The sequence below is a fragment of the Acinonyx jubatus genome, chromosome A1 (genome assembly GCF_027475565.1).
Source record: "Acinonyx jubatus isolate Ajub_Pintada_27869175 chromosome A1, VMU_Ajub_asm_v1.0, whole genome shotgun sequence".
Taxonomy (NCBI): Eukaryota; Metazoa; Chordata; class Mammalia; order Carnivora; family Felidae; genus Acinonyx; species Acinonyx jubatus.
The window spans coordinates 227,448,573-227,466,432 of record NC_069380.1 but is presented as its reverse complement, the minus strand read 5'-3'; the positions used below and the strand labels follow the sequence as shown (position 1 = coordinate 227,466,432).

The 17,860-nt window shown below is 46.4% G+C and overlaps 1 protein-coding gene across 3 annotated transcripts in view; it reads right to left on the bottom strand.

The window, feature by feature from the left end:
• Positions 1-17,860, bottom strand: part of CTNND2 (catenin delta 2) — a 933,243-nt gene that overhangs the window by 130,946 nt on the left and 784,437 nt on the right. For all 3 annotated transcript variants that reach the window (XM_053202070.1, XM_053202078.1, XM_053202077.1), the window contains exons 13-14: positions 5,855-5,972; positions 83-268 (exon numbers count right to left, since the gene is read on the bottom strand). In XM_053202070.1, the coding sequence (XP_053058045.1) occupies positions 83-268; positions 5,855-5,972 (304 nt within the window). The remainder of the gene's footprint in view (positions 1-82; positions 269-5,854; positions 5,973-17,860) is intronic.

The window sequence follows — 17,860 nt, the reverse complement described above, 5'->3', positions numbered from 1 at the left end:
TACGTGTACACGCAGAAGAAATATTAATGTTGTAATTAGGGGAGGGGATAATTGTGTGGAGCTGCAGAGTCGCCCACATTACCTGATCCTGGGATTTCTTTTTCTTCTTCTTCTTGCCCCAGCACCCGGAACTCTCTGCATCTTTGCCGTTGGCCTCACCACAGAGAAGCCCGTCCAGCTCATCTGTGCCCATGTGCTGTCCCTGAGACGTTTCTGCTGCTAGCCGGTATGACAGGTTCCTTAAGATGCACACACAGTTTTCAACGGTCTGGAGAACCCAAAACAAACAAACAAACAAACAAACAAAAAAGAAAGGAAAGGAAAAGAAACAAAGGAGGAATGAATAAAAACTAACCAGCATCCCTCCTCCACCCAGGAAAGCGAGTCATTTCCATATTCCTGATCCTTTCTGGATACATTTAGCTGTTGGCTCCTAAAGGCGCCCTTGATGGTCGCAGTGGAAAGAATTCAGAGAAGCCCGAGAAGGTCTTGAAACCTTTCCTTATCCAAAGTAGCTCCTTTTATAAGCAGCTGTCAGTGTGGTTGTTTTTGTTTTTGTTTTTTTAAATTGGCAAGTTGGCTAACATACAGTGTAGTCTTGGCTTCAGGACTAGATTCCTGTGATGCAACACTTACATACAACCCAGTGCTCACCCCAACAAGTGTCCTCCTCAATGCCCATCACCCATTTCCCCTGCCCCCATCAACTCTCAGTTTGTTCTCTGTATTTAAGAGTCTCTTATGGTTATGTAAGCAGCTGCCATTGTTGGTTGAAGTTCACTAATGAGTGGGGAAGAATCCACAATCGCCAGAGGTCTCGGATGGTGGCCCACTCACAGGCCACTCCCCTCTGGGGACCAGGGCTCGGCATCACCGAGATTATGGATACTCACGTTTCCATCAGCTCCGGGAGGGAGACACTAACTACTATCTGCCATCCACCAGGGCCCTTTCTGGTAGTAAAATAAGGTAGGAGATATAAAGCTGGGGGGGTCCTAGACAAGCCATGTGCTGGGATCTGCTGGGGGCATAAATGTTTCCATGCTACTGCTTTGTTTTGAGGTGGCTAGTGCTCCTGTTTCCTTAGCATAGGCATTCAACAGTGCTTGAGGACGCAGGTGCAGCTGAACACCTTAGGGCCCTTGGTCTCTGCTGCCTTGTGACTTGGGACGATACGCCCAACATCTCTCTGAGTCAATTCCCTCCTCTGTCAGATGCTCGGAATGGTACCCACATCTTAGCTTGCTGTGAGGATCAGGTGAGCTAGAGTATGTGTGTGCAGTAGGCTGAATGCCTCCCCTGCCAAGATGTCTGCATTAATCTCTGGAAGCTCTGAATATGTTAGGTTCCGAGGCCAAGGGGAATGGAGGCGGCAGACAGAATTAATCCGCTGACCTTCTGTTAGGGAGATTGTCCCGGATTATCCTGGGGGGCCCATGTAACCATGAGGGTCTTAGAAGCGAGGGAGGGTGCAGAACAGGTGTGAAAAGGCGTGACCTCTCATTGCTGCCTGTGAAAATGGAGGAAGGGGCCACAAGCCAGGGAATGTGGGCACCTGTAGAAGCTGGAAAAGACGAGGAATTGGACTCTCCCTGGCGCCTCCAGAAGGAATGCGGCCCTGGCGACACTTTTATTTTAGCCCAACAACACCCATTTGGGACTCCTGGCCTGTGAAACGGTGAGATAATAAGTATGCGTTGTTTCCAGCCACCGTGTTTGTGGTGATCTATTCCAGCAACAGTGGGAAACCTAGTGTGTACGTACTGAAGATAGTGCCTGCCCACGGAGAATGCTGTATGAGAATTCATACCGTGAACAATGGTGCACACAGCACGCTTGGGAGTCCAGAGCATGGGACCCAGAGCCGCCAGTCTAGGTTTGAGCTCTGGCTCTGCCATTTCATGGGCTGTGTCACCTTGGGCAAAGTGCTTAATCTCTCTGTGTTTCCATTTCCTCCCAAAGACCCTTCCTGCCAAAGATCATCACCTTGGAGAACAGGTTTCACACATGAATTTGGGAGGACACATACACTCAGTCCATTGCACTGACCTTTTGACCTTTGTTCCGAATTTGACGAACAGTGGGAAGAAGAAAAATGCACCCAATTCAAAAAATAATGGTGGGAAAAAAACTGAACTGAGCTAAGTTTTATTTTTAAAAGCATGCCAATTTGGCTATGGTTTCTCAGGCACCTGCTGTGTGCACCAGCATTCAAGGCAGGGAACGTGGTTCCATTTCACAGATGAGAGGGACGAGACCTGTAGTCGTCAGGGACTCACAGCAGATTGGGCCACGTCTTCCCAGTCCTGGGCCCAGCCTGGAAGGGATGGGGCTAAGTGCTCCCCTCCCACGACGGGGATCTGGTTAAAGGAAGCATGCATCTTTGACTTGACTACTGGGCGTGTGACAATCAACCAGGAAAACTGGTTTTCAGAATGTATCTCGGGAGCCTTTGCTCCATTCTAGACCTTTCTTGTCAGCTTTTCAAGGTTTCACGGCTGCTAATCCCACAGGCTTTAAGCCAACTTGATTTTCTATTTCAAGCATCCTCTCAGCATCAAAAAAAGGAACCGGCATGAAAGCAGGTAAACACAGGACGATGCATGAAAGAGAGAAAAGTCTCTCCCTGAAAGGGAAATGTTATGGCATAAGTCAGAACGATTTTTAAATCAGCTCAAACTGATTTTTTCCTTACATCAAAGACTTGGGAGAATCAACTTCTTTCTCATCCTGCTGCTCATGTTCCCTGGGGGCATCTTCGTGCCTCTGTTTAACAAATGACTACTGGGGAACACAGCCACAGTTTTGAGAAATGCTTTATGATCTACCTGTGGCTGGGGGATGGTTTGGGAGAAGCCGGAGGCGGGGAGAAAGTGGGGTTGATGGAGGGGTGGGGGTGCAGAGGAAAAGATGGGGCAAGGGAGACACAGAGGCTGAACTCATCCCTCTAGCTCAGCTTGGTGTGGGAGGGCCACCCATTCAAGCTCTTTCCTCGAAAGGAGGGGGATAGGGGACAGAAAAACAGGCAGCCACCGTCCTTCTTTGGGACGCCAGCAGAAGGCATGTGGCAGCTGGTGGCGCTGCTCTTGACATGCACTGCTGTCAACAGCACTTCTAGCTGCTCCTCGTGGTCACCAGGGTCATTTTGACGCCTTATTTTCTATGGCAAAGGGCTAATTTGGAAGTTGTCCATAGACTGCTGAACCATATGTTACCCATTCAACAAACTGTCCCGGTCACAGGAGCCGAGCTGAGAGCTTGTGTGGATTCCAGGCTCTAGGATGCCATTAGCTTTGCTGGCCGTAAAGAGAATGTGCACTCACCTCCCTCCTCTATCCTGTCACTGTGAAAGCTCAGAGGTGACCAGACAGAGGGCTGAGTGGCACACTGTGGGACCATAATACGTTAGAACTCTCTGGCACGTTCTGGCTGGCAAAACACTGCTAAGTAACTTGTGGAGTCTGATCCTTTCAGAAGCTACGGCGATCTTCCTTGTCACAAAGTCGGGGTGCCCAGGTACAATTCTATAATCAGCAGGAGGGTGGGGGCAAATCTACCCAAGCCTGGTGCTCTAGCTGCTGCATCAGAAATAGCCGCGTCTTATGATTCCCGCCTTTAATACTCCCAGGGATTCTAGGTTCCTCTTTTGAAGAGAATGTGGACATTAAAAGAGGTGATCTCCAATGTCTCCCAGGAGTCTGACACGTCAGGAGAAAGGGGTGGGGCCTCACAGCACTTCGTTTTGGGGCCATGCTGCTACAGACTACCTTCCCACCAGCGTGGGCATGGGCGGTTGGCCAAAGCAAGGGGCTGTTGACCCTTATTTTCAACTGCAAGGCCGAGACAACATTAAGCTCTTTTGGCATCCGTTACAGTAAGAGGCTCAGTGTCCCGATGCTGTAGCCTTTCCTGCTCTGAACGTTAAGACCCGCTGCACTGAAGCCTTAGTGAATTTCCTTTGGCAGCTCTTTTAAAAATCGCCTATTGTGTTAACAGACATCTGTAAATCCCCAAGACATCTTGACTGGTCACGTTTTTAGGGACTTCGTTTTCCTATCAACGATATTAAAAGTTCTAAAATGGCCGTTAACAGTGTTTACAAAAGGGGTTGATTACATCTAGAGTCCATCATACTCCATGTCGAAACTGAGGAGCACTTCACGGTAAGCTGATGGATGCAAGCATAAGTCAGTGGCGGCGATCAGATGACAAACTGTGTGCACAACTGCGGTAAACTAGTACTCAAAGGATGGGAATCCCAGAAGGCAGATCATGCCTCCACCACAGGGAGTAGGTCTCAAGTATCAGCAATTTCCTACATTTCTCAGTGGCTCCACTGTGCAGTCAAGGTTGAGAACCCCTCACTAGGTCATTCCCCATGCCAGCTGGTAACCAAAGGGATCAAACCACTCGTACCTGTTCTTTATGTGACTTTACAACTAAATTACATTACATCGTGTTTCTGATGAGAGTCCTTGTCAAAGCTGTATCTACTAAGGTGGGCTCTCAGTCCAGGCCACACATCGAATCACCTGATGAACTTCTAAGGAACAAAAATCTGAGATCAGAGGTAGACGTTCAGAGTCAGAGGGCTGTGATGGGGTCTAGGCAACATGTATTTACTAAGCAGTCCTAATTCTAACGAAGAGCTGGCATTAAAAGCCATGGGATTAAGGACCAGGACCAATTTTGCTCCCTCTGTGGGATATCTGGCAATATCTTGGGGACATTTTGGTTTGTCCCAGCTATGAAGCTGCTGGCATCTAGGGGTAGAGCCCAGGAATGATGCTCAACATCCTACAATGCACGGGGTGGCCCCCAAACACTGAATTATCCAGCCCCAAATGTCCATGGTGTGGCTCTAGAGAAGTTCTCGTTACGGTCTCGCATTTGTCACATGGACTCATCAGTAGAGTCTGTGTTTACATTTGTCACACGGACTACTTTAAAAGCATCATTAGAGTCTGTGTTTACATCAGGACATTATTACTTTGCAGTTTTACGTTCAGAATGAATCGAAACTAATCAAAAGACAAACTGAGGCGAAACAAAATACCTCCAACACTGGAAAAGCCCACCCAACTCTATTTTGGTTTGTGAACTCAAACACTGAAGAGACTCTGATGATTCACATATCACCAGCCTCGTTTATTTAGCATTTTTAAAGCAGTTACTTACCTTCATTGGGCACTTTTTAAAAAAATTTAAAAAAATTTTTAATGTTTATGTTTGAGAGAGAGAGAGAGACAGAGTGGGTGTGGGGAGGGGGTGGGGCAAAAAGAGAGGGAGACACAGAATCTGAAGCAGGCTCCAGGCTCAGAGCTGTCAGCACAGAGCCTGACACGGGGCTCGAACCCACAAACCAGGAGATCAGGACCTGAGCCACAGTCTGACACTTAACCAGCTGAGCCACCCAGGTGCCCCTTCATCAGGTACTTTTAAAATGGCATTTGAACAACTGACATTTGTAAAAAGCTAACTGCTAAGAATATAGAGTTATTCGAAGCTCAGGTAGTTTTAATAGGTCTCTTTCTTTTAAAAGCAGCTTTCAAAAAAATTAAACTGGAAGCTTGTGGGTAATGTAGCATGGAAAAGTTGATACACTCATCCGGTCTGAGTAACTTAAAACAATCCACGTTTTTTATTTATTCGTTATTGAGACTTAGGTGTCTAGTTCTAGGCTAGGATTATTAGAAGCCATCAAGAAAATATAGGAGTCCTACAGGGAGACCACGATAGATTTCAGAGTGAAGGTATTAGGCACAGCATTAGCTCTCCGTTGTTGTTAGCCGTTGCTTAGTCCCTTGGGCATCTTTATTGATTAAGATGTTTAATCTATGCAAAGACAACAAACCTTGCTGTCGATCTCACTGCTCCCCAGTGCAGACTGGATCACGTACAGCAGCGCATCTGTGAGCCCGTCGCATTCCCGCATCCTCCTGCGGGCCTCCTCTCCGGCTGAACTAACATTCCTGCAAAAGCAAAAGGGCACGTCAGCTACCTCCCTGTGGTCCCCAAAAGAACCTTTCTCCCACGCGCAACTCCAGAATGTTTACCGAGAACACGGTTTTAAATAGTAGGGATGGTTTCCACAAATACATCGTAGAACTGGGTAAGTCATAGGTATCTGCATCGTAACTTGTGCAAAGGAGACTCAGAGTTCTGAACATGTCATCTGTGAGGGTCCCGTGGCCGCGGAGAATGGGGCTCTTGGAAAGTCTTTAAGGTTTACTTCACTGACAGCTGACAAGGGAATCAAGCTCTGTGATTCAAAGGCCTCTTCTTTGAGAAATTTGCGAGAGCGTTTTTCAAAGACGGAGCTTCTGACTTACTGAAATATTTTAGAGATCTAATTTCACCTGCTTCAAAAATATACCTACGTTGGCCCTACCAGAAGTCAACTTCTAGAAATTTATTCTAGGCGCATAGGTAGGGGGTTCTGTGAAAATTTAATCACCGGGATGCTCATGGGCACCTTTTATGGGCAGGCATGGCCCAAGTTCCTTCCTGTACCAGCACAAGCTGAGCTTAAGCCAACAGAAGGGGCAGATGGTCAGGGAACAGGCAGCTGGGAAGCAGTGAGATCTTCCACTTCTACAAAAGACATGAGAAAAGCTCAGTCAAGGGTGAATCTTTGGGGTGCTTTTAGTGACTCCACCACCTGAGAGTACATTCTTCCTCTCCTACCCCTGGTTAGGATTTGGTTCAGGCAGAGAACTTCTGTGGCAAGTCATGGACAACACAGCCTGTTGGAGGGATGCTGGAGGTGAGTTAAGGGAAGGTATAAAGGAACTGAGGGAATTTAGCGACCATGGGAAGAGTGATCTCTCGAGAATGATCCCAGTGGGCCAGTGGCTCTCAAACTCGGCTAATATCAGAATCACCCGGAGGAGACTGTTGGGCCCCACTCTGGAGTCTTGGGTGGTATCAGATAACTTCCTATTTGGTGACGCCAAAGTTGAGAACCACCGCGCTGACTCTGGCTCTAGAGAGAGGGTCTGGTTGGGAAGGGCACCCTCTCTGCTGACTGCTGATGGCTGCCACATGGCACATCCCAAGAATCTGTGGCCCTGGACAGAGCCCGCAGGAGGCACCGAATAGGATGAATCTCATGCCCACGTTGTAACTGACGCAGGCATTCCCATTTCATTTTCAAAATGTCCTTCAAGGTTACTTTTCATTCTGTTTTACAGATGAGAACCCTGAGAGAGCTGCCCAAGGCCACAGAGGGAGGAGTTAATGAAGGGGCTGGGATTGAACCCAGTCTATGAGGAGAGGAAGGCAAGGCCTTCAGGCTTGATGTACAACATGGATATACTACTTTTTCTAGGAACGAAAATAAAATAGGGCCGACACTAAAATGCCAATGGCTAAAATGCTATTGAACATAAATGTTTTCTTCGATATCTAGAAGGTTCTGGAGGATGTGTTTAATGTGTTTAAATGCGGAGGATCTCTCCGCGTTTTAATCTAAGACTGGGAAAGGTTATTCAATTCAAATTAGTATTTTTGGCATTTGCTCATCTTAAAATATAAACAAAATTTCTCAGTTCCTCCGATAATATAACTAGGCAAATAGTGACAGCATTTTTAGGTAAAGTGTCAGGACTCCCCCTTGGGGTGGCCAACCCTCACTTCTGACAGGATCTCGGAGAGGGAGGAAGAGCCAAAATTTCTGCAGGAAGAAGTGGTGAGAGCTTTGCTGGTATTACTCTAAACGAGAAGGACGGCCTTTGTGACAGAGCAGTTTTAGACCATCCCTCCTTGAAATGGTTTTCACCAGGTCAGGCTTTGAGGCTGTTAGAGTAATAGGCTTGTCAAAAATCCCAATCAGACCTCTTTGGCCAGAAGAATGCTGGATGGCAGTGTGCCTGTGTGTTTTAAATCTTGCACCTATACTCTGAAGAGGTTGTTTTTCCAAAGAGAGAACGATGGAATGTAGTCTTGAAAGTGCCCGAGGGTAGCTCTGTCCACCCTAGTCTGAAGTCTTCTGCCCTCTTCCAATGAATGCTCAGTCTTGCCCTTGAGTAGCTTTATGGTGAGGGCAGATTGCCTCCTCATTCACAAATACACTTCGTAATGATCAGCCTATTTTCAGTGGTAATCAATGAACAGACAGGGCAACCTGGGAAAGATCATGAATTATCAATCGGTCAACATTATAGTTGTGAATATTAATCTAAGCAGTACCCTTTATTCTCGTTTTTCTTTGATTCTAGTCCACTCTCCTCCAAAATTAAAAAAAAAAAAAACTTACTAACTGGCTGCTATATTAGAATGTATAGGATATTGTGGGGTGCCTGGCTGGCTCAGTCAGTAAAGTATGCCACTCTTGATCTTGGGGTTGTGAGTTTGAACCCCACGTTGGGTGTAGAGATTACTTACAAATAAAATCTTTAAAAAATGTGTAAGATATTGAGAAATGAGAAGACTAATAAGTTGGGTCCCTGTAGAGAAGGGGAAATGAATGGGACACACACCCACGCACACACATATAATCACACACATATAAACACACATGTAAACACACACACACAAACACACCTCTATGATACGGAGGGGAAGAGGGAGTTACCACAGTGTCTTCAGGTATGATGATGCTCAATACATATTTTTAAACAGAATGAGGTGTGCACATGTCTCTTAATCAATGGGGAACAGTGTCCTACAACCCTCTGGGGGGTGAGTTGGCTTTTAAGCAACTACTCCTAAATGAGGGAAACACATCAGAAAAGTACCCCTGGCTTTTCACTCTGGAGGAGAGGAGAGTTTCCTGTTTCTCCTTTCCCCCCACAAAACAAGATCTACTATATCGTGCATGCTTCACTATTTAAAAATTTTTAAAAAACCAACAACATTTTGTGTGTGTAGCGATTAACTAATCATGGTCCTAAGGAAGGGACAATGAGCCAGTGTCCAACCTACAAAGTTCTACCCTCCTGTTGCACTTGAAACCATCTTCTGCCCATCTTGACCGAGGTGATTTTCACGTCTGATGGGAAACCGGTACAGCAAATTTCTATGCATAAACATGACATTCAAACAAATACTGATGGATTATTTGCAAAAAAGCACAAAGATGGCATGACAGCTATGCCTTAGAAATAATCTTTATAATCTTGATTGAACTGTCAGTTGACATGTCATTTGGAGATTTCTGCTTAAAGTAGGTTCTATAATCTTTTTATCTAATTGATAAAAACGAAACTTTTTATTTCTTACAATTAAAAGGTACAAAATCTCTTACAATCTCTGTTATTCAACTGTAACGAGTTAAGCTGCTTTATTTCCCCTCTCTTCAGTGCTGTTTGACATGCTGTTTCTCTTAGCTTCCATCACTCACTGAGCTTATGTAAAACAAATTCAATATACAGAGCCCTCATAGGATCCAAAGAGGCACTTGTAATGCACGTTCAAAAGGAACGCAACCAGCATTTCACATGAAAGACTTCATTTTATGTGCCTCCACTTCAAGATGGTCAGGATATGAACAGGGAAACTGCAGAGAAAACCAATGGATGAGATTGTTAGCAATTAGTCTATTTGAAATGAGCCCTCTCTTCTCCACACTCTCTTTGCTCTTTGACTCTCTCTTAACCATCACCACTGACTTTGTATTAGAATTATTTAGGCTGTGACCTTACTGCTGCATTGGAACCTTCTGGAGGGTAAAAGGCATGTTGCTGTCATTTGTATGCTCCGCATACAGCTGAGTGCCCAACACAGCCTAGGTGCTCAGAGCAAGGTGGCTATTACTCGTGCATTCAGCCCTCCCATCGGACAGTCAACTCGTGTGACTGATTTACCTCCGTGCGCTGTACTCACTGGACAATATTGGATGTCTGCTTCGTCAAGAATACAGGCTTCTTACACTGTGGCTTGTGCCCTGCCACTACAACCCCCATCCTGGATTATTCAGAGCAGGCTCAATTTGGGAAGGAAGAAAAAGACAACAACAGCTGAACATAACTAAACAAGTTTGAGATACGAGCTTTCTTATGACTGTTGACAATACTGATCAGACACACGGAGTGCTGGAGAGAACGGCACAATTTTGCTGCCTGGAGACAATCAGGTATCCCCGAGCCATAGCTCTCTTCACCCCCAGCTTGCAGGAAGAGTTTGGCATTGATCCCATGAACTGTGAGAACTGAAATCAAGAGTCGGACGCTTAACTGAATGAGCCACCTAGGTGCCCCCTCACACACTTTTAGCAAAACAAGGGACCAGCTTGTTGCCTTCTTCTCATTTGATAACTTCAACAAAGGTGGACCCTTTCATGCACCTGGCATGGCCTCATAGCTGGGGCTACCTAGGTGTGGAGGCACATGCCTTGCCTTGGTCTGCTCATCCATAGTGCGCTGATGGGAGCATCTGGCATCACCCGATCGTGTGGTGACACGGCCAAATGCTCAGGGCCTGGTATGGAGTCTACGAAGGAAATGTTAAGTGTTCTAGCTGCTTGTCGCCCAGAGACCCCCATCCAAGAGGGAGAGACACTAGGCGGGGAGCTGCAGGAACCACCTGGAACATGTACTGCAAGCCTGCAGAGAGGATGAGGGGTGTGCAGAGGGTAGAATGGAAGGTTTCCTAGCAACAATGACACCCTCATTTTGAAAATTTTCATTACTGCTTTTTTTAAAAATCTGAAACTATTGTAAAGGTATTCAAACCCTGGGGGAAATACATCAGTAAAAGTGAACATCCTTACTCTCTCTTCTCCCCCTCATCCTTCTGTCCAAGGAAATCACTGTCACCATTTGACATTTATCGTTCAAGATTATTTTCTACTCATACCAATAAACTGTGTAGGTATGCTTTTGCTTTTTACCATAGTGGTTTGTAAAGCACCTTGCTTGCTTTTATGCATTAAAAGCCTACCATAGCCTCTTTTCACGGTAATACCTACCTATGTACCCTATTCATGGAACAACTTTGGGCATTCCGTGTATAAATATATGATGATTTATTACCTAAAAAGTTATTACCCTATTAATGCACATACAAGTTATTTTTAATTTTTTACAGCAATAAGTAACATTGAACTGAAATTTGGAGGAGTTATGGGTTTTGTGAGATACAGTCTATGGAACTAGAAGAAAGGCTAATGGATAGATCAGTTCAAAGCAACGAACTAACCCACCTTGACTGGGTATCGACTCTGCTCCACACCTAATGCCATGTCTTGGGATAAAAAGAACACCTGGCCCTTGACCTTGGGAGCTCCGCCTAGCAGGCAAGCAGAAACATATCTTATGTGCCTAGATCTGATATCATCGGTATGAAAACAGAGGTATGAAGGATTTGGGAACCTATCTCCCTTGGAAGTAATGCCTAGATGTGTCTGGAAAAGAAACATAGGCTGAGTTGGATGGAGGTTTTACTACTCACCTTTAAGTTGTAATTAAAATCTTTGCTGAGGTTGTAATTCTTTTTTTTTTAATCTTTCAATGTTTATTTATTTTCGAGAGAGACAGAGAGAGAGAGAGAGAGAGAGAGACAGAGCACGAGTGGGGGAGGGGAAGAGAGAGGGAGACACAGAATCCAAAGCAGGTTCCAGGCTCTGAGCCATCAGCACAGAGCCCGATGGGGGACTCAAACTCACAAACTGCAAAATCATAACCTGAGCCGAAGTCTGACGCTTAACCGGCTGAGCCACCCAGGCACCCCGCTGAGGTTGTAATTCTATAAATGTGGACATCAATTGTTTTCCTTAACATTTGCTGCTGCAAGTCATAGGTTCTTAAGAAGTAAGAACCCAGAGTGTGATAAACGTTGTCTTATCAAGAAAGCATTTTATGCATATTTCGTGGAATGTACCTCCAAATTTGAAGGGCAAGGCTTAACCTACACATAACAGGCTTAGGGGTGGCTCCAGGTGACCAGAGTGTGGAAATGCTAACCAAGCACAAGCACGCAGAGGTGGGGTCTCCAGGCCACCACTCCTGGCATTAACAGAGGATAGGACCTGTAGGGAGAGGTAGCCGTCTGTGGCAAATGCCAATTCTGGTGTGTACGTCTCCATTTTTACTAAGCCTGGTATGCTATGCCAGCCCCTTGTGTTCAATAAAACCACGGTGGGCTCACGGTTCACCAAGGTGAATCATGCTGATGCTCTTTTGCCAAACCACATTACCTGTGCTAAGTCCTGTTTGCTTGACATCTAGCTGCCCAGTAGCCCAGCCAGGCTGCTCTGAACGCTGGTTAGTGTACCACCAGTGGCTCTCCTGCCTGTTGTGGCTCTGCAGAAATGTGCCATTTGTGACATCTGGGGGTGCCTGTGGTGGGGGGGGGGGGCTCCATCAGTTAAGCGTCCGGCTCTTGATTTTGGCTCAGGTCATGATCTCAGGGTTCATGGGTTCTAGCCGCACATCAGGCTCTGCGCTCACAGTGCGGAGCCTGCTTTGTGGCCCGTCTCCTCTCTCTCTCTCTCCCCAAAATACGTACGTGTTAAAAAAAAAATTTAAAACCATCTGTGACACTTGGCCAATAACCAAGAGGGGACCAAAGCAAGCCTCCCCTCACCTGCCTGGTGAATTCATTCAAGGGGCGTTTCCAGTGTTGACTTTTTGGGACGTCTTACCCAGAGAGCAGAGCCAAGGATGACAGGAGATAAATCCCTTGCCTTGAAATCTAATGGGGATTGCTGGGCGGGATTTCCGAGCTGCTGTGATCCAGTACTCTATTTTATTTTCTATTTCTCCCCTTCTTGAGCTGGCATCTATTATCCTATGCCTGTCACACCAGTGTTTGTTGGGAGAAGATGACCTATGTCTTTGATATCGTAGGACCACAAGGGGAGAAGAATCGTTCCCCAGGAGCTGTACTTCATGGATGACACCTGATTTAGATGCTGCTGATTTTAGACCTTTGGGTCGACCTTTAGGACTTGGACATGATGCTGTCCTGGGATGAGACCCTAGGATGGGATGAACGTATGTGGGATGGATGTGAATCTTTGGGGCCCAGAGGGAGGACTATGGTAGGCCAAATAACGTCCCCCCAAGATGTTTATGTCCTAATGCCTGGAACCTGTGACTAGGTTACTTTACATGGAAAAAGGGACTTTGCAGATGGAATTACGGTTAGGGACTTTATAATATCCCAAATGATCCCTGTGGACCCAATGAGCATGAAGAGCAGGGAGGATTCCCTGGCTGGTGTCAGCGGAGCGGCACAGAAGCAAGAGTCAGAGAGGTCTCACGCATGAGGCTTCAAGTCCCCACTGCTGGTTCTGACAGAGGGGGCCACATGCTAAGTTGTGAGAGAGGCTGTCAGCTCTCAGCTGATAGCCAGCAAGGAAAGGGGGACCTCGGTCCCACAGCCACAAGGAATTCGATCCTGGACACAACCTGAAGAAGCTTGGAAAAATCTTCTCCCAAGAGCCATTAATAAGGAGCACAACACTGTGGTTTTGAACTGGTAAGGATAGTGTCAGGCTTCTAACTCACAGAAACGGGAGGATAATAAATAGGTGTTGTCCTCAGTCCCTAAGTTTGTGGCAACTTGTTACAGCAGCATAGGAAACCAAGAAAGGGCATTAGTTTGTTTTACTCAAGGGTAAATGAAATTCTTCTCAACACCAACCATATATATTTCACACCCCACCCTTTTCTTGGAACACTGCTTCTCTGTAGTGGGTTCACGCAAGTTTCAAGAAGATATTTCTCAATGATCAAATAATTGTATTGTCTTGACCAAGACCAAAATGCCACCTATATATGGAAGTCAGGGGCTCCTGGGTGGCTCCGTTGGTTAAGCATCTGACTTTGGCTCAGGTCATGATCTCATGCTTCCTGAATTCACGCCTCGCCTTGGGCTCTGTGCTGACAGCTCAGAGCCTGGAGCCTGCTTTGGATTCTGTGTCTCCCTCTCTCTCTGCTCCTCCTTCGCTCATGCTCTGTCTGTCAAAAATGAATAGACATGAAAATGCACACACAAAAGAAAATAAAAATTCTTCCTTGGGGCATGCGTGTAGGGGAGGGGTCGAGGGGGTGACATATAAGGCACGTGCCCTCAACTATGCAAGGCCAGGAGATGTTTTATCTACCTCGGAGCAGACAAAAGCCCTCTGCGTAAGAAGCACTGATGTGACGCACTTTTTGAAGTGATGACGCACTTTTTGGGGACAAAAGTACTTGTTTTGCCCCATCCCTGGTCTGATTAGCCACAAGACAAGCTACCAGACACGTGGGCATCAGCTTGGTCCAGACTGCTCTCGTGCTTGGTTGGTACCTTTTACTTCTTCTTCTTTTTGTTTTTTAAAGTTATTTTTTGAGACAGAGAGAGCGCAAGTGGGGGAGGGGCAGAGGGAGAGGGAGAGAATCCCAAGCAGGACCCGTGCCCGTCAGCATAGAGCCAGATGCGGGGCTCAAACCCGCGAACCGTGAGATCATGACCTGGGCTGAAATCAAGAGTCAGATGTTCAACCGACTGAGCCACCCAGGCGCCTCATATACCTTTTACTTCAGCTGGTCTGTTACTGCGGAAGAGGCTCCTGAAAACCTCAGTCTTCACAGCTTCCAGTGAACAGAGAGTGGAGCGGTTGGTATTCTCTCCTGGGGGGATAGTGAGTATGCGGGATCCTAAGGGAGAGAAATGGGCAATGTCCTGGCTCTGTTTGAGTGAAGTCTGTAGTGGGGTCTTAAGTGGATTTCTGGAACCTTATCTGAAACACCAACCTTAAGTGCCAAATGGTATGAATGGTCAAGTTTCCTGTGCTGGGCCAAAGTAGGGTGTTCCTAGGAAACCTTTCACATGCTGAAGTGTGTAAAGCAAAGAAGCAATTATCGTTAATTTACAGGAAAACAATTCTGAGGATTCCCAGACCCTGAAATCTCCTCTCTTAGGCTTTTCTGATACCTGAGGGCACATCGCTAACACATGCACAAAATACATGAAGACAGAGCCCAGATGCTCACAGACGCGGTTCGAAGTTCTGGGCACTGGATGCCAGGACGCTGGCCGTGGTTTGCAGGGAAGGAGCTGGGTGGAGCCGTTCTTGCTGCTCTGGATCCCTGCCTCTGTCCCAGCTCTCTGCAAAACCAGCGCGGGACACAGGTTTTGCTTCTCACCCTTTTCCCCATAGAAGCAAAAGTCCTCTTTGGGTTTCCTTCGGTTTGTGAAAACGGCTACTCGTGTAGGTTTTTTGCAAAAGCAAAGTGTCATGATTCAAACTTTTGACAACTGAGGGACACCTGTATTAATATTAGCCACACCTCTGTACATTTTTATTTGGTACAAGTAACAGAAGGCTGAATTTATTTGAAAAGCTCTTGACTTCTCTTTACACATATGTGTTTCTCTTTTTAAGTTTCTTTTTAATTTGATTGATTTTTTTAAAGAGAGAGAGCACAAGTGGGGGGAGAGGGGCAGAGGGAAAGAGAGAGAATCTCAAGCAGGTGCCACACTCAGTGTGGAACCTGAGGCAGGGCTTGATCCCACAACGCTGGGATCCCACAGCCTGAGCCGAAATCACGAGTCTGACGTTTAAATGACTGAGCCACCCCGGCGCCCCTAGGCGTACTTGTTTCTTAAGGTGGCACCTTCATTACAGCCAAGTCAGAACGATTTCCAGAGAAATAAATTTCCCTTTTTATTTTTTGTCTTTTCTTCTTCTTCTTCTTTTTTTTTTTTAAGATTAGCACAGTCTTGCTTTTGGATTCCTGCTATGCACCTTACTGTCTTCTCGCAAGGAAGGCAATCTCTTTATAAATCAGGACAGTGAGGGCTCGGTAATTGCTTTGTAGAGCTGCAGGGACAGAATGCTTCAGTGGCCTAAAGACCAACTACCTACCGGGCTGGCAAGCGAACACTGAGGCTGAGCTGTCCTCAGGGCGGTGGTCCCTCTGCGTTGACACCCCAGCCACCCTCATGAACATAAGCCAGCAGAGACAGACGGATAGGCTCCTCTTCTGTCGATGATTGAACACTGTCCCTGTTAAGAATGCCCAGATCCCCGCCTTCCGGAGTTGGCCATGCAGCAGGGCGCACTGTTGCAGAGAAGCCCACGGCAGAACCAGAAGTACCTGAGTTAAAAGACACCTATGGCTGGCAAGTACTACCCAGGGTTTTAGCTTCGTGATTCCAATTAAAATTGATGGACGCCACAGAGTTAACTGCTCTAGGAAACGTCTGCCGCCAGGGTCCCGTTGGGCGGAATGACGAGGAAATCCCAGGGAAAAAAGGCGAGCGGCTAAAACCGTTAACCGTGAACCTAATCGCGCCTGCGGTCCTTTGTGGTCCACGCACATCCCGTGGTCGTTTTGTCACTTGCGCGCGGGCGTGAGCGGCGCTCACTTCACTGTGCCCTGACTTTGTAGCTACCGAGCCACACGGCCAGCTTGGAGCACCGCCACGTGGCCCCACCTCCTGGGCCGATGCCCAGCTCCGCCATGTTCCACGAACGCCTGAAACATGTCACTCTGGCACGTCTGTGGCAGGCTCTCTATGCGGACTCAGGACCAGGGAGCATCTCACGTTGTGAGCCCCACGCCTGACCTCGGTCGTGGTTCCTCTGCTTGCCACGGAGGGGGCCTTCCGTGGAGCGTACCCACTGGCACCACCAGCGGCCACGGCAGACACACCCACAGAACAAAACCGGCCGCCAGCCACGGCCCCACTACAAAGCCAACGGCGAAAAGGAAATATCCGCTCAGAATGCAAATTAAGTTACAAAACGAATTAAAAACCAGTGTTTTCTTCTTCTTCTTCTTCTTCTTTTTTTTTTACTAGCCCAAATTACTCCTTATCGACCAGGCACAACTGAGTGTAAGTCACAAAACCTGAGCTTTAAAAATACATACGCTATAAAAAAATAAATTAAAAATTACAAAAAATTAAAAAAATTAAAAATAAAAATACATACAATATATTAATATGCTGGGAAACCCTGCAAACTAGAAATGCAATATTCACTTCACCAACAGGTGGCTTTCAGGCAAATGAGCACCGTGGCTACATAAATGAGGAGCCAGGCCAAGGCCATCCAATTCCTTGTATTTTGAGATCTCTGTCTTCTCAGAAGTAGGAGAACAAATCTGACTGATAAGGGATTATAATGTCTTTTTAAATTAAATGTCAGATTGTGGGTTTGAAGACTTTCAAGATTTGGCATTATGTTCCGGACTATTAATAGCTATTATTAAATTAGCCCTTTAAACCTTCGTTTCAATTCATCACCTAATTCCTTATATGCACTCATGTAATCTTTCAATTTATTTACTTGCGGGAAAATTTTAACAAATCGTACTTCAAAGATTTATTAAAGCTGGGAATGAATGTGACTTCTAAAAGTTCACTTATCTAGATGAAGAGTTGTCCTCCAGGTGCATTTTCTGTTTTCATGATTGCTTTGATCACTCACTGATACCTTATTGGGTTCCAATAATAACAACCAAAAATCTGAAAGTATCTCCAGGGGAAAGAACTGCATTTATTCTTGTGTCTCATCCCCTCCCCGTTTCCACCCCCATCATGTTCTTGTAATTCCCCTGCCCCCCGCACCCGGTGTTTTATTCTGGGTATTCACTGTTGGGTTGGGACCAGCAGCATTTCTCTGAGTTGACTGTTGGCGATCCTTGCCCAGCAAGTTAGGGTGAGTGATCAGAACAGGCAGCCACAGGGTAAGGAAGAGAGAAGAGACCATTCCTGTTACCCCACTGCTCCAGGCTGTCTGCCTATGGTAACCATCCCTCTCCACGTGTGTGTGTGTGTGTGTGTGTGTGTCTTCTTAAATTTTGCTTTGGGAAAAGTCTCCTTAAATTTATGGCCAAATTGCTAATAAAAATAGTCCCTGGATCAAAACAGCTCCAGGCTCCTTGTGTGCAAAGGGAAAGGAAGGGATTAAAAAAGAAAAAAG